This window comes from Sorex fumeus, unplaced genomic scaffold, assembly GCF_029834395.1.
Source record: "Sorex fumeus unplaced genomic scaffold, SorFum_2.1 ptg000098l, whole genome shotgun sequence".
In the NCBI taxonomy this organism is placed as follows: Eukaryota; Metazoa; Chordata; class Mammalia; order Eulipotyphla; family Soricidae; genus Sorex; species Sorex fumeus.
The window spans coordinates 28430078-28445621 of record NW_026606155.1 but is presented as its reverse complement, the minus strand read 5'-3'; the positions used below and the strand labels follow the sequence as shown (position 1 = coordinate 28445621).

General features: G+C 37.7%; 1 protein-coding gene across 19 annotated transcripts in view; it reads left to right on the top strand.

Moving 5' to 3' along the window:
* The window catches only part of GPHN (gephyrin), a 475981-nt gene extending 470320 nt beyond the window's left edge, over positions 1-5661 (top strand). For 13 of the 19 annotated variants that reach the window (XM_056133400.1, XM_056133398.1, XM_056133395.1 and 10 more), the window contains 2 exons: positions 3015-3111; positions 4643-5660. In XM_056133400.1, the coding sequence (XP_055989375.1) occupies positions 3015-3111; positions 4643-4776 (231 nt within the window). In that variant the 3' untranslated portion in view covers positions 4777-5660. Of the gene's footprint in view, positions 1-3014; positions 3112-4642 lie in introns of all 19 variants that reach the window. The other 6 variants (XM_056133406.1, XM_056133404.1, XM_056133402.1 and 3 more) reach the window with 2 other exon arrangements.
* The last annotated feature ends 9883 nt before the right edge of the window (positions 5662-15544 follow it).

Genomic DNA, 15544 nt, shown 5'->3' with positions numbered 1-15544 from the left:
CAGTACATGTTAAATTTTATGATGTAAATTTAAAATTATATTGTAAACTTAAGGAAATCAGAGATATAGTACAATAGCTAAGGCAATTAATTGCCTTACACAACTGAAATCCAAGTTTAGTCCATCCGATCCCAGAGATCCCATTTGGTCTCCCATGCACTGCTAAGAGTGATCTCTGAGCAGATACAGGAGTAATCCCTGAGTACTGACAAGTATTGCCCAAATATCAAAATAAGTTTACATGGTAAATTTTACACAAGAAAATTAGAATCACTGGTATATCAATCAATAAGTATCTAAACATCTATAGTACTTATCACGTGAGTTAATACAAAGGTCCAGTTACTGCTCTTTAGCCACTGGAATGTCTTATTTCCAGTTATATTGAACTACTTTGGTGGGCTACAGTCTGAATTATATGTTCAAGGAATACCTCTTAGACCCCTTCTATCAAAACATTACCACTTTGATTTATCAGATTTCGGCATGAATTTAATGAGACAGATTTTTAAAAATATCTCCAGGTTTATTGGTTCATCAGTCTATATCATGTTTATAAATTCAAGTTGCTAATTATAAAAAATCTTATCTTTGTTAGAAAGATGTAGAAGATGCCATCTGTAGCAAAGACTAATTGAAAGGAATTATTTTAATACCAGTGAAGGCTAGACCAAAGTGGTTTAATTTTCCAAACAGACAATTTTTCTTCGCTGTAATAATACTGCTACACTAGGGGAATATTCAGAAAAGAAACAAAAAGGTCCTATAAATTTTTTATTTAAGGTATATTTTTAACAGTGGCTAAACAGTGCCTCAGTAAATGAGTATCGAAGTTGTTTGTTTAGGTCTACTTACTTTTTTGTTTAATGCTAAAATTCTACTTGATTTCTCAATTCCTAGATCAGAGGCATCTATCCTCAAAACTCATAAAATTACACTTGAAAAGTAAAATTTGTGTCTCTTGGTAATGGATCACCATGAGATACACAGTTAAAAAGTTGTTCATGATTGAGTTTCAGTCATACAATGGTCTAACACCCATCCCTTCACCAGTGTACATTTTTCCCACCACCAACATCTCCCGTTGCCCTTCTACCCCCCACCCCCCAGCATGCTTCTATGGCAGACATCCCTCCCTCCCTCCCCTCTTTCTCTCTCCTCTCTCCTTCCTTCATTCTTTCCTTCCTTCCTTCCTTCCCTCCTTCCTTCCCTCTCTCTCCTTTTTTTTTCCTTTTTTCCATTTAGGCACTTAGGTTTTTAATACTGTTACTGAAAGGGTATCTTAAATATCACTTTACTCCTTTCAGTACCCAGTTCCTCTCCAGAGTGATCATTTCCAACTGTCATTGTCATAGTGGTCCCTTCTTTGTTCTAACTACACCCCGCTGTGGCAAGCTTCCTACCATGAACCAGTCCTCCTACTCCTCATTTTTATTGTCTTTGTGTTTTAGTCTCATACTGTCTTTTTTTCATATTCCACAAATGAGCGCCATCATTCTGTCTGTCCTTCTCCCTCTATTCATTTCACCCAGCATGATAATTTCCATGTCCACCCATGTATAAGTAAATTTCATTACTTCATTTTTTTGTAATGGCTATGCATTATTCTATTGTTTAGATGTACCATAGTTTCTTTATCCACTAATCTATTCTCAGGTGCTTGGATTATTACTAGATCTGGCAATTGTGAATGGGGCTGTGACAAACAGTAACACAGCAATAGGGCATTTGCTTTGCACGCAGCCGGCCAGGCCAACCCGGGTTCAATTCCTCTACCCCTCTCAGAGAGCCTGGCAAGCTACCGAGAGTATCTCACCCGCACGGCAAAGCCTGGCAAGCTACCCGTGATGCATTCAATATGCCAAACACAGTAACAACAAGTCTCACAATGGAGACATTACTAGGCCCACTCGAGCAAATCGATGTACAATGGGAGGTCAGTGCTGCAACAAACATAGAAATGCAGACAGAATACTTTCCTGCATTGTGCTTTGGGGCTCCTAGGGTATATTCCCAAGAGTGGTATTACTGGGTCATATGGAAGTTCAATTTCTAGTTTTTTCAGGAATGTCCATGTTGTTTTCCAAAAAGACTGGACCTAATCAGCATTTCCACCAGCAGTGAATGAGAGTCCCTTTCTCCCCATATCTATGTCAGTACTGATTGTTCTTGTTCTTTTTGATGTGTGCTGTTTCTGAGGTGTGAGATGATATCTCAGTATTGTTTTGATTTGCACCTTCCTGATGATAGGACATTAATGTAGAACCTTTTTTCATGTGCCTTTTGACCAGGTGTATTTCTTCTTTGAGGAAGTTTTTGTTCATCTCTTCTCCCCATTTTTTAATGGGGTTGGATGTGTTTTTTTCTTGTAAAGTTCTACCAGTGCCTTAAATTTCTTAGATACATATCAGATGAGTGTTGAGTAAATAATTTTTCCCATTCCATGGGCTGTCTTTGCATCCTGGTCATCATTTCCTTTGAGGTATAGAGCTTCTGAATTTATGTCCCATTTGTTTATTTTTGCTTCCACTTGCTTGCTCAGTGATGTTTCATCCTTGAAGATGCCTGTAGCTTCAATGGAGAGTCATGGAGAGTTTTGCCTGTATTTTCCTCTGTGTACTTATGAATTTAGGTCTGATATTAAGGTCTCTAATCCATTTTAGTTTGACTTTTGTGCCTGGCATTAGAAAGAGATTGAGTTTATTTACTGGGGGTGGGGGGATTGCATGTAGCTGACCTGTTTTCCCACCATCACTTGTTGAAAAGGCTTTCCTTGCTTCACTTCATAAAAAACTTGTATTTTTAAAATTTTCCTTTTCTCTACTATGAGTACCAACTTATTAGTTACCTTTTTTCATCAGAGCAACACAACCACTAACTTTCCATCATAACAGGAAAAGCAGCAGAAAGCTATTTTGTATGTTTGTTATATTCTTTATACAACCTCCCTATTCTGATTTTAAGAAGTGTTTAGGTAATCGGGTTTGTTTTCCTTTCTTTTTTTTTTTCCCTAGTTATCATGTGATGTAAAACTGGATCCTCGTCCAGAATACCATCGGTGTATATTGACTTGGCATCACCAAGAACCACTACCTTGGGCACAAAGTACAGGTTAGTCATTCACTCCTGCAGGTATTATATAATTCATCAAAAAACATACACATAATACATATAGATCTTCCTTTTAGTAATTCTGTAATTTTCCATTTTGAAAGATTTAATGAGTTATATTGTTATTGTTAAATCATATAGCATAAAACATAACAAGAATTTAAAAATTAATAGGGACCAGAGAAATAGTAAAGGGGATAAAATGTTTTGCCTTACATGCAGGTGACCCAAATTTCTCAGCATTTGCATATGGTCCCCTGGACACCAACAGTAGTCACTCCTGGCCACAAATCCAAGCATATTATTCTAAGTATGAAAAAACTCCCTAAAAAATGAAAATAAAGATTTAATGAAAGTTTAATTTTTCCATGCAGACCTGTTTTCTGGATGAACATTTGAAATACAAATCTAGAATTACAAATTACAGAGATGTTTGTTTGTTTATTTGTTTGTTTCTTGTTTTTGGTATGGTGCTAAGCCTGGAAGCTCAGGACCTCACCCATCCAAAGTATGTACTGTCATTGAGCCACATCCCTAGCCTCAGGACAGGTTTTATTTATTTATTTATTTATTTATTCAACTTATAAATTCTAGACAGAAATTTTGTCTTACAAAAATGAGAGTACATTGATTATGCCACCCTTATTGTGAAATTAAAGCCCAATTACAGACTAATTCTTGATAGCCTTTATTAAACCTTAAATTTTAAACATTGAACTTTTTCTCTCCTTTTTTTTCTTTTTCTTTTTTTTTTTTAAGTGTTTGAACTACACCTGGTGGTGTTCAGGGGTTACTCCTAGCTCTGTACTCAGAAATTATTCCTGACAGGGCTCAGGGTACCCTGTAGTTTATATAGGTTGCCAGGGTCAAACCCAGGTCAGGTCGGTCAGCTGAACCCACTATACTATTGCTCTGGCAACTAAACATCAAACTTTTATTCCCAACTTCCGTAGTTATGTTTTGCCTAACTTTTGATAAGACTCCAGAAAAATCATGTAACCCTCTAAACAAAGGTCTTATCGAGTGAAAATGTGACCTATACAGTGACTGAGTGCACGAGCTTTGCCATCTGAGATTAGAACTCAGATTAGCCACCATCTAGGACCCTGGGGAAGTTAACCTTTCAACTCTTTCAACTCTTCAACTCTTTCAACTTCTGTGAGAATTAAATAAGATAGTTAAGTGCCTGCCAATTTTTATGTCTGCTATTTAGTAAATACTATTCTTATTGCTCTGTATAAATAATTATTATAGTTTTAAAAGTCACACTTTTCAGATACACAGACATTTCATTAAAAATTGAGAAATTCTGTGGCACTTTGCATAATGCTAAAAAAATCTGATTTTGTTCTTTTAAGTGTAATGTATAGTGTCTCTTTTTAAAGTTTATTGAAAAGATAGTAAGATTCAGTGGTGTGGCTGCTATAAAAGGCAGTAGAAAATTTGATCACTTGTCCTTTTGAAGAACTACAAGGATTCCAAGTACATACTGTACCTGTTCTGGTGCTGTAATTAGAGTATTCTTTCCTAGGCAATCAGATGAGCAGCCGTCTGATGAGCATGCGCAGCGCCAACGGATTATTGATGCTACCTCCAAAGACAGAACAGTATGTGGAGCTTCACAAAGGCGAGGTGGTGGACGTCATGGTCATTGGCCGGCTATGATGGTTGCAGTGGGAGAAAGCTTTGATGCATGTCCACATATCATTGACTGTATCCTGTAATATGCAACGGCACAGCTAGTTTTTCTGATTTGGATAAAAGTTGATCTGTATAGTCAACATCTTGAACTATATTTCAAAAGAATTTAAATACCTTTTAAATAAAAGAAAACACCTAAAAATAAATTTAACAGACAACTCTATTCTGATTATATCAAAGCAAATTTTTCCTTTCTCGCAAATTGCTTTGTGTGTTCAATGCTAGGTCTGATAGCGATAGCTTTTAGTAGACAGCAGTAGGTGCCTGCAGAACTTGTGTTTTTCTCATCTTTAAAATACGCGACTACTTATGCTCTTAAATCAAGGCTGTCTGCTTATTTATACTAGTGTAGGCAACACTTGGATTTCCCTTCTTAGTATGCTTCATAACCGCTTTACAGAGAGCTTTTGCTTGTTCTTTATCATGTATCTCGTGTTTATGTGCACAGTGCCAAAAGAAGAGTGGCTGGGTGGAGACTCTGCCCTGCCTCCAGGAGAACTACCCCCTGCAGTGTCCAGGGAAGTTTCTCACCCAGAAGCCTAATGGCACCGAACTCCTGGGCAGTAACTGGATACCTTTTATTCGAACAAACTGGGGAGGGGGAATTGCTTCCTTAAGTGCTGACAGCCTTTTTAACCAATACATTTAAAATTGTACAGAAAAAAAATAAAATCAAAGACTGATCTTGTACAGATATTAGTGTTACCAGCATTCATGTGGAATTCAAAAGCAAAGAAAAAATAATGTTAAACAACTCTGTACCATAACATTTTCTGTAATGATACTAAAAACTTAATGAATAAAAAAAAATCCTTGATCATTATTTAAAAACCATTGTGTTGGACTTGTTATTTGAAAAGGAAAAGATTGTCATTCTAATGAGGCCTGCTTAGATAAAAGAGTAGTTTATTCACAAGGTTAAGTAGTATAAAGATTATTTTAAATGTGGTTTAATACATTATACTGTAGCATTGTAAAAATAGAGGTAAGAAAATTGGAGGAATTCTGCTGTTATTCTGGATTTTTGTACTTATAGCTAGAGAATTCCAAATTTAGGGGAAAGATGATTGATAATGGTAGTGGAAAAACTAACTTCTTATTTTAGATACCATGAAAATTCAAGTTTATGATTAGAGTGGAAGAGTAGACAAGTAATGAGCCAATAAACTGCAGGTGAGTATCTGGGTTTTCATTCACAAAAGAAAGATTTTTTAAAATGTACTGACCATAGCAATACAACAGATACTTCATCCACAGTGGTTCCTTCAGTAAAAATTTAGGGACTCTTTTAAAAGGTTGTGTCAACACAGAACATTAAGTATATAGAGACTATGCATAGTAAAACAAAAAACAAAAATTAACCAAGTAAATATGGTGCTAAATGATGGTGATATATAAAACTAAGTAGAAAATAAATATTTGATTGGTATTTGATATCTTCAGTTAAAAATAAGGTGTTCTATATTTTAAATTTGTTATATTTGCAATTAAAGATGATGAATTTAGTTAACAAAGGTAAATTAGAGATTATAAAAAGAATTCTTTACCTAAATGCATTCAAGATATATTTATTAATTGTTTACTGTGTGCTTGGATGCAGGTACATCGTGCTACTTTTTGCAAAGATGAGTAGGAACAGTACCAGATGAAATACTCCATCAAGGGAGATTACAAAAACATGAGCAAGTAACCATAATATTTTACTTTGCTATTAAAATAAATGATAGAGTACATATATGTAATAAGTGCTATAATTCAGGTGTAGAGAATTGTAGGGGCTCAGATGAGAACCTTCTCTAAGGTAAGATTTCAAGAGATGAGATACCATTGCTGTGTATCGTAAAGAAAGGTTGGTATTTTTTTAATAATACAAGAAAAGGGTATGCCAGTAACAGGATCATGAACCTTTAATATTTATTATTTTTATTATAGAAGGTGAGATTCACAAGGGTAAGGACTTTTTTTCCCCCTTTGGTATTTTCCCCAAGTACTTTGAAGAGTGTCTAGCATGTATATGTATTTTTAAGTATCGGAAAGTACTTGTTCAATGAAATACAATATCCAGAGTTTACTATAATGCCAGGTACTTTTCTAAACACTTGAATATAATTTTTATAACCCTATAAAGTTTATTATTTCCATATTACAAATGAGTACACCGAGGCACAGAAAGTTTAAGAAATTTGTCCATGTCAAACAGTAATAGGAAAAGCTGAGATTCAAATTTAGAAGTCTGGCATTTCAGACCATACTCTTAAATACTAAGCTATAGAAATGAAAGTTATGTTTGTAATACCAAAAGAGCAGGAGGGAAAGCAAAAAACATGTTTAAGGCTCTATTAGGATTTTTAATTTGTATCAGAGGCAAGCTGATAGAAATTCTTGATTACGAAAATATTAGCATCAGTTTAGGTAAAAAGCTCAAAGAGAGTCAAGTAGCATCAATTTTAGGAAGAAACTACCATAATAACTCCAGCTGAGAGCTGAAGTGTATGGTTGTAAGCTATAGAGATCCAGTGACTGGAGCACATGATAAATCGTCCTCCTCTTCTCCCCCTAGATACCCCTCGCCCCAACACACACACCTAACCTCTATCAGATGGGACCCAAAAATAAACAAACAAACAAAAAGAGTTCATTGTGGTATCATAGGAGAGGAATGATTATACCTTTGACCATAGTGATGGAGGAGATTATAACGGGATGGGAAGGGAACGTCACAAGAAATTAACGTGACTGCAAACAAAAAGAATAAAAAGTTTTTGGTGATTGATTTCAAATCTTGGAAAGGAAGTTAAAAAATGTAAGAGAAAATGTTTAAACGCTTAAAAAAAATTCCTGAAAACATTTTTTGCAGAGGGATTGGTGAGTTTGGACACATTGTGTTTCCTATACCAAATGGAACCTAAGGTAGACATGACCTATTAGCATTTGAAAATACAGGTTAGAAATTCAGAAAATGTAAGGGTTAATGGGAAAGCTTATTAAGAAAAGGTTTTCTAAGAAAAGAGGCCATGGCCTTAGGGAGAACTTTGTTTTAGAGTGTTGGAAGAAGAGATCATGAATGAAATGAAAGGAAATAGAGGTTTATAGAAAAGAAGAAACAGTGTTCAGTGTCCAAAAAAAAAAAATAAAAGAGGAGAATTTCCAGAAGGAATCATAATCTAGTGTCTGAAAGAAATGTCAACGTTAAGGCAAAAAAAAAAAACCCTACTGATAAAGAAAAATAAAAACCATGAGTTCTTGGTAATTTGCTCATGAGAAAAACAAGATGATAGCTTGAACAGATATTCAGATAGATTCTGTGGAGTTTTGAAAGAGAAGCAATAGTCGTGGATATGTTAAAAAAAAGGGGGGGGGTTCAAGATCAATAAAGAAGAAAAACAAAGGCTGAATTTTAGGATCCTGGTGACCTAATTAACCTGAAGAATAAAAGGAATATTTTTTCTTCCAAGAAAAAAGGAAAGAAATACTAACACATTTTTAATTAACGCAATGGAAATTTCCTTTTAAAGTTAATAGTTCTGCATTTCACCATAGAAATGAATGTCTTCTAATCATTCATCTTTATTTAACAAAAATTATTTTAGTATCTTGCATATGTAATATATTAAAATATGTAATATTTAAATAAAAGACTAATATATTTTCAGATTCTAATGAAATTCTTTTTGTTATTGTTTCTTTGGGGGAGGGAGAGGGGGGCACAACCGGTGGTGCTCGGGGTCTATATTCCTGGCTCTGTGCTCAGAGATTACTCCTGGAGGTCCTTAGGAGGCTGTCTGGGACTCCAGGGATTGAACCTAGGTCAACCACGTGCAAGGCAAGCACCCTACTGCCGTATTACCTCTTCAGCCCCAGGAAGTTCTTACATGTGAAATTTAAGCTGATCCTTTCACCTGTTTTTTGGTTTGTTTGTTTTATTCAGTGTAGGGTTGGTTGATTTGTTTTTGGTTATTGTTGGTTTGTTTTTTGTTTTTGTTATGTTTTCCGGGTCACACACAGATTCCTGGCTCTGTGCTCAGGGGCTCACCCCTAGTAGAGAGCTAGGGGGACTATATAAGGTGCTTGGGATTAAATCTTTGTTGATCACATGTAAGGCAAGCACCTTATCTGCTGTACTGTCTCCCTGGCCCTACATGTTTTGTTTTTTTTGAACCGTATCACAAAATTAAGAGAAAATTGTACTTTCCAAGTAAGTGCTTTTAAGTGATGTCACAAGTTACAAATGTTTTTTCTTTTTTTGTATAACTTTCTTTATTATTATTATTATTTACTAACCAAGACAGCTAAGATTCTAACCTGTAACCAACTCTCAGTCTTCATGAAACCCTGAAAGGTAAGTCATTTTCATCCACAACTATGGAAAGTGTGGAGTTATGCAACTGCAGAATTCACAGCAAATAGACTATGTATCTTATTTTTCAATGATGGTGAATCTAAGTTTGAAAATGCATTTCATTCAGCTGCTTAAAGGAATAAGCCAAGCTTGATTCCCTTTAACAGTTGTGCTATTAGAGCTCAGCAATAAATTGTCCTGGAGCCAACAGGTTTGAAGAATTTCTCACTTATGGCAATTTTGTGCAGTCAATTACCATTATTCATTATAGTTAAATAAGTTAAAATTTTCAGTCTCTACAGTATGCCAGGCACCAGGCACCATGGTAGACACTAAGGGTAGAGTGATAAAGGAAAAAAGATCCTGATATCCTGGTGTAGAAAATAACTGAGAAAGTGAAATTTTTAAAAGAAGTAGAAAGTCAATGGAGATCCAGTATAATAGAGAGAAACTGACTAGAAGTCCAAATCATTATTTTTTTTTATGTTGGAGTTCTGCTATTTATTCAGCCACTGATTAGCTGATTGAATTGGGCATAAACTCCACCTTACTTTTTTTTTCCTTTTTTATAATTTTATTTATTGAATCACTGTGAGCGCAGTTATGAAGCTTTTGGGTTTAAGTCTCGGTCATACAGTGAAACACCCGTACCTTCACCAGTGCCCATTCTCCACCCCCAAAAACCCCAGTATACCCCCATCCCACACGCTCCCCCTACCTGTGGGGCAGATGATTTCCACATCACTCTCTCTCTACTTTGATTATATTCAATATTTTGACACCAGACCCACCATTATTATTTGGGATTTTACTCCAACACTCAGATCTGCTGAAAAGGCAACAGTAAACAATTTGTTTTCTATTACTGGTTATGAATAACATGATGTCACGTGGCTGCAGTAGTGGCCGCGAGATTTTTTGAAATTCTGAAATTTTAACACTTAAATCTGGAGGGATTTCTGCCAAAACCTGCTGGGTTCCGAGATTTGTTTCAGAGTCTCTTGGATCATGGCCGTTAAGCAGCTTGATCAGGAGCCATAAAGGCTGTTAGTGGTTGGCGACTCAGGTCTTGTTGGGACGGGGAGGAAAGAACCGGCTCTACCCTCATCCCCTGAGACCCTACGTGTCTCATCACTGAGGGCACAAGCCTGATTGTTCAATGGCCTCTGGAGGATGGCGGCCACTGAGCCGCCTAGGGGAAGCAGGTGGAGGGACAGCACCCTTTCCCCCCTGGAATCGCCCGGCGACAGTAACCTACTGCAGGGTCTAGATGCATTTCTCCTAAAAGCCACTGGGTTCCGAGATTTGTTTCTGAGTCTCTTCGATCATGGCCATTAAGCAGCTTGATCAGGAGCCAGAGATAAATCATCATTTTAACTGTCAGGGTCCAGCAGTTTTTAAAAGCAGAAATAATGCAAAGAGATTTTTATGTGGGAATAAGTTTAATGGGTGTTAGAAGCCTGGAAAAGCATAAAGGAAACACTGAGAGACCACAGAGCTAATAAACTGCAGGAAGCAATTACCACTCGAGCTTGGGAAGGTAGAAAGGAAAGGTTAATCCGAATCTAGAACTCAGTCCTCTAACGGAAAGACCAGGACCCAACTGCAGATTCTAAGAGTGTCAAAAAAATAACAGAAACTAAAAGCCAGTTTTTGTTGCCACGGTGACAGTGACAGAAAACAAGAATCAAACAGTAATCAACACCAGTCCCTTCTATCTTTGCTTTCCAAGATCCCAGTGCAACCAACTGTAGAATATGAAGCCAGCTGGAAAAGAAATGTAGTTTTCACAGTTTAAGCTCCAGCACCACAATACAGATTGCAGTAGTGGATTTATAACTGAGAGACAGTCATGTGTTTTGTGGTAACATTTGAACTTCAGTATGAAGAATGAAAATAACCCCCATGTGTTAAGAATTTAGAGATGATGGGCCAGAAAGCTAGTAACACAGATAGTGCATGTGCCTTGGAGTTTTCCCTGAACACTTCCAACTGTGTCTGTTCCCTCTGCTCACCACACACCCACACCCACACACACACACACACAAGTTGAGTACTGAGTGCCAGAGAGGTAGCTCAATGGGTTGGAGCACAAGCTTCACATGCAGGAGGCCCAGGTTCAATTTCTGCCACTGTGTGGTCCCCATAACACCACCAGGAGCAACCTCTGAGCACAGAATCAGGTGTGGTTCCTTACCACCACTGAGTGTAGCCCAAAAACAAACAAACAATACAATAGAACTGAGAGCAGATATTTCAGAGAAAGAATATTAACAAAATTGATATCAATAAGAAGACAAAGTATGGAAAGGAAAGAGATTCTGAGATGTAGTTGGAGAGAGCTGAAGCCAGCCAGGATGAAGGTATTTACAAATGTATACATTCTTGGATGTACTGTAAAACTCATACACTTATACACAACATAACATAATGTGATATATGTCAAGTACTCTGAGCTTTGGTAAAGCTACTGAAGGTTTAAGTAAAAAATAATTACTATGAACATACTGAAAATAAGTTATCATACTAAATAGGGGCTCCTGCAAAAAGAAACTGATACTCTCTGCCTCCATTTCTGCCTTTATTTTGTTTCTCGGTTAATGGATCACCACGTACCCAGTTTCCCAAACCAGGAAAGTCTCTTTCTTCACACTTCCTACACCCTGTTAGCCACAAAAATCTGTCATCTCTACTGTAGTTCTTAAAATTAACCTTTTTTTTTAGTTGGGTGGGGGGAGCATTGTTTGTTTTTTGTGTTTTGGTTTGGGGGCCACACAAAACTATTTCAAGCTCTATATTGAGAGTGGGGATAACATTCTTGATGGTGTTCAGGGGGATGATACAGTGCAGATCAGACTTGAGCCTCCCACATCTAAAGCACATACTCAGCGTTTTGAGCTATCTCTCCAACCCAAAACTCTCTTTTTCTGTCCCCCCTGCTACCACACTGGTGTCTCTCTTATCTCCAGAATTTCCTTCGAAAAATTCTGCCTATCAAAGTGACCAATTCAGAACACAGATCTCTCCATTTAACTCTTCATTGGAAAAACTACTATAGGACACATGCAGGGGATTTAAAACAAATGCCCTTTATGCAACCCACCTGGGTTTGGTCCCTGGTACCGTGTAGCATCCTGAGCATCACCAGGTGCTGTCCTGGCAGCCCCTGAGTATCACAGGGTTACCCTTCTGGTCCTCAGCACTACAGAGCTCAAGCAGCACAGCTTCCTGAGTTCCTAGCTTTGAAGCATCTGACACAGTTGGCCAAGAATCTTCCAGAGAGAACCCCAGGCTTCCTGCCCACTGCTTAGTAGGTCCAAAAATAAAGACCAGAAAGGTTTTTTAGGAAGGAAGGAAGGAAGGAAGGAAGGAAGGAAGGAAGGAAGGGAGGGAAGAGAGGAAGGAAGAGAGGAAGGAAGAAAGGGCGGGAGAGATAGTACAGCAGATAAGTTGCTTACCTTGCATGTGGCTAGCCTGTGTTCTATTTCTAGCACCTTATATCGTCCCCTGAGATATACCAGGAGTGATTCATGAGCACTGCCAGTTGTGGCAAGAAGGAAGGAATGAATAAACAAATGAAGGAACCACAGCAAATTAGATCCAGGACCCCAGTTAAGGCATTCAAAACCCTCTACAATCTAGTTCTTCTCTCCAAACTTCATTCCCCGCCCTACCACCCACCCATTTTTTTATGTAGCAGGAACCATTTACAGTTACACTTTCAAATTATGTCAGTTTTATGCATTGTCTTTGCTAAGGCTTATATTTCCAGATTTATTATGGTCATTAACTTCCAGGAGTCCTTCTATAGTTCCCCAAATTGAACTAAATGCTCCCTCATTTGTGTCTGCTTACTATTACCTCTTACAAGAATCATCTGCTATCTCTCCCACCTGATGGTTCCTTGAGAGACTGTTCACCTTTATAGCATGGCTCAGTGCCCAGTAAAGAGTACTCTTTACCAAACTGACCAATAGAACTGACCTTCTATAACTCTCACCAGGAAGTCAGAGACAGAACTAGCAAGAAAACATATCCTGCAGACAGGCCCCCTTGCAGATTAGAAGCATACATGCACATCTCATGAAGAACAAGAACAGAGGCCTTCCTAATCAGACTTCACCTCAAATATTGTTTTGTGACACCTTTTACAATGAATTTATGCATGATTTTACATTCTCTTCATGTTTAAAGCTATTAATATTCTAAAGGTAAATATTTAAAATTACTGTAGTTTTTCGGTCATTTTTTTAAATTTTTTTTATTAGTGAAACACCATGAGGTACAGTTGTAGATTTACAATTTTTTGTGCTTGGGTTTGATTATACAATGATCAGATACCCATCCCTCCACCAGTGCCCATTTTCCACCACCATGGATAATATCCCTCCCACCCACATCCCCACATCCCCCCCTGCCTCTGTGGCAGGGCAATCCCCTGTGTTCTCTCTCTCCTTTTGGGTGTTGTGGTCTGCAAAAGAGGCATTGAGTGGCAAACATGTTCAGTCCATAGTCCACTTTCGACATGCATCTCCCCTCCTGGGAGGATCCTCCAAACACCCTTTATTTGGTGTTCCCTTCTCTATCTGAACTGCCCTTTTCTCTAGAATGCCCGATTGGCCACTAAGCTATGGAATAATCCTCCTGGTGCTGATCTCAGCTATTCTTGGGTATTAATCTCATATTTTGTTACTTTATATCTCCCAGATGAATGCAATCTTTCTATGTCTATCCCTCTCTTTCTGACTCATTTCGCTTAGCATGATACTTTCTATGTTGTACCACTTGTATGTAAATTTCATGACTTCATCTTTTCTAAGAGCTACATAGTACTCCATTGTGTAGATGTACCAAAGTTTCTTTAACCAGTCATCTGTTCTTGGGCATTCAGGTTTCTTCCAGTTTCTGGCTATTGTAAAGAGTGCTGCAATGAACAAACAAGTGCAGATGTCACTTCGACTATACATTTTTGCCTCTCTGGGATATATTCCCAGGAGTGGTATTGCTGGGTCAAATGGGAGTTCAATTTCTAATTTTTTGAGAATCGTCCATACTGTTTTCCAGAAGGGCTGAACCAGTGGACATTCCCACCAACAGTGAAGGAGTGTCCCTTTCTCGCCACATCCACGCCAGCATCGGTTGCTTTTGTTCTTTTGAATGTGGGCCAGTCTCTGAGGTGTGAGATGGTATCTCATTGTGGTTTTGATCTGCATCTCCCTGATGATTAATGATGTAGAGCATTTTCTCATGTGCTTTTTTGTCATTCGGATTTCTTCTTTGAGAAAGTTTCTGTTCATTTCTGTTCATTTTTGGATGGGGTTGGATGTTTTCTTCTTGTGGAGTTTAACCAGTATTTTGTATATCCTGGATATCAACCCCTTGTCAGATGTGTATTCGGCGAGGTCATTTTTTTACTATTTAATATACCAGGAACCTCAGAAAAAGTGGAAGTAAGATAATGCCAAAGTTTCAAGTTACATCAAAATTAAATTAGTAATATCAGTATGGAGGAAATAAGATTATATTTGTACAGAAATGTTTCCAGATGGGGGCTGGAGAGATAGTGTAGAGAGAGAAAGGATCGGGCGTTTCCTTTGCATGCCATCAACCTGGGTTTGATGTCCAGCGCCACATATGGTCCCTGATCTCAGAACCAATAGTAAGCCCTGAACACCACCAACTGTGACCCCAAAAACCCAACAAAAACAAAAGTATTTGTGACCCTGAAGCAGGAAGAACAGGACAAGATTTTAAAAGGTGAATGTAAAAATGAATGAGTAGAAATCTAGTCAGTATAGTATTCATCAACAAATACAACCTAATCACATATCCCTGAAAGAATAACTTCCGAATCATCAATTTGTGTGTATCTATTCATCCAACAAGCCTATGCTAACATCTCAAATATACTAGATACTAGAAGACAACAGAGGCCTCTGCCATCTAAGACTATGACACTCAGAGTTTTTCCTTACAGAAGTTCAAGGTGAATTAGATAGGTTTAAGTCTCTGAAAACTGGGTAGTAGAGAGAATGGTAAACAACATAAGGAGTTCTCAACTTCCTTGGTAGGATATCTTTACTACAACACTATTAAATTGACTTTTCTCTCCAAGGAAGCACTGAAAACTTCTCACCACTCTGGAAATGAATGGGCATGTGAGGAACACTGAAAACTTATCTCACAGACTGACCTTCAGGGCTTCTCTTTCCCTGTTCTCTTACTTCAAAGACTGTGTCAGCGCATTATGATGCAGGAACCTTAGAACAGTGCCTAGAACTTCTTTAGATGAAGTGGTTAGTTGCCTGCCTAGTAGACATCAACACTTTCTGCTAAAGAAATGTGAAAAGAGTGGAAACGTGTTTTTGGGAGACTATTCTCCTAATAGACGTT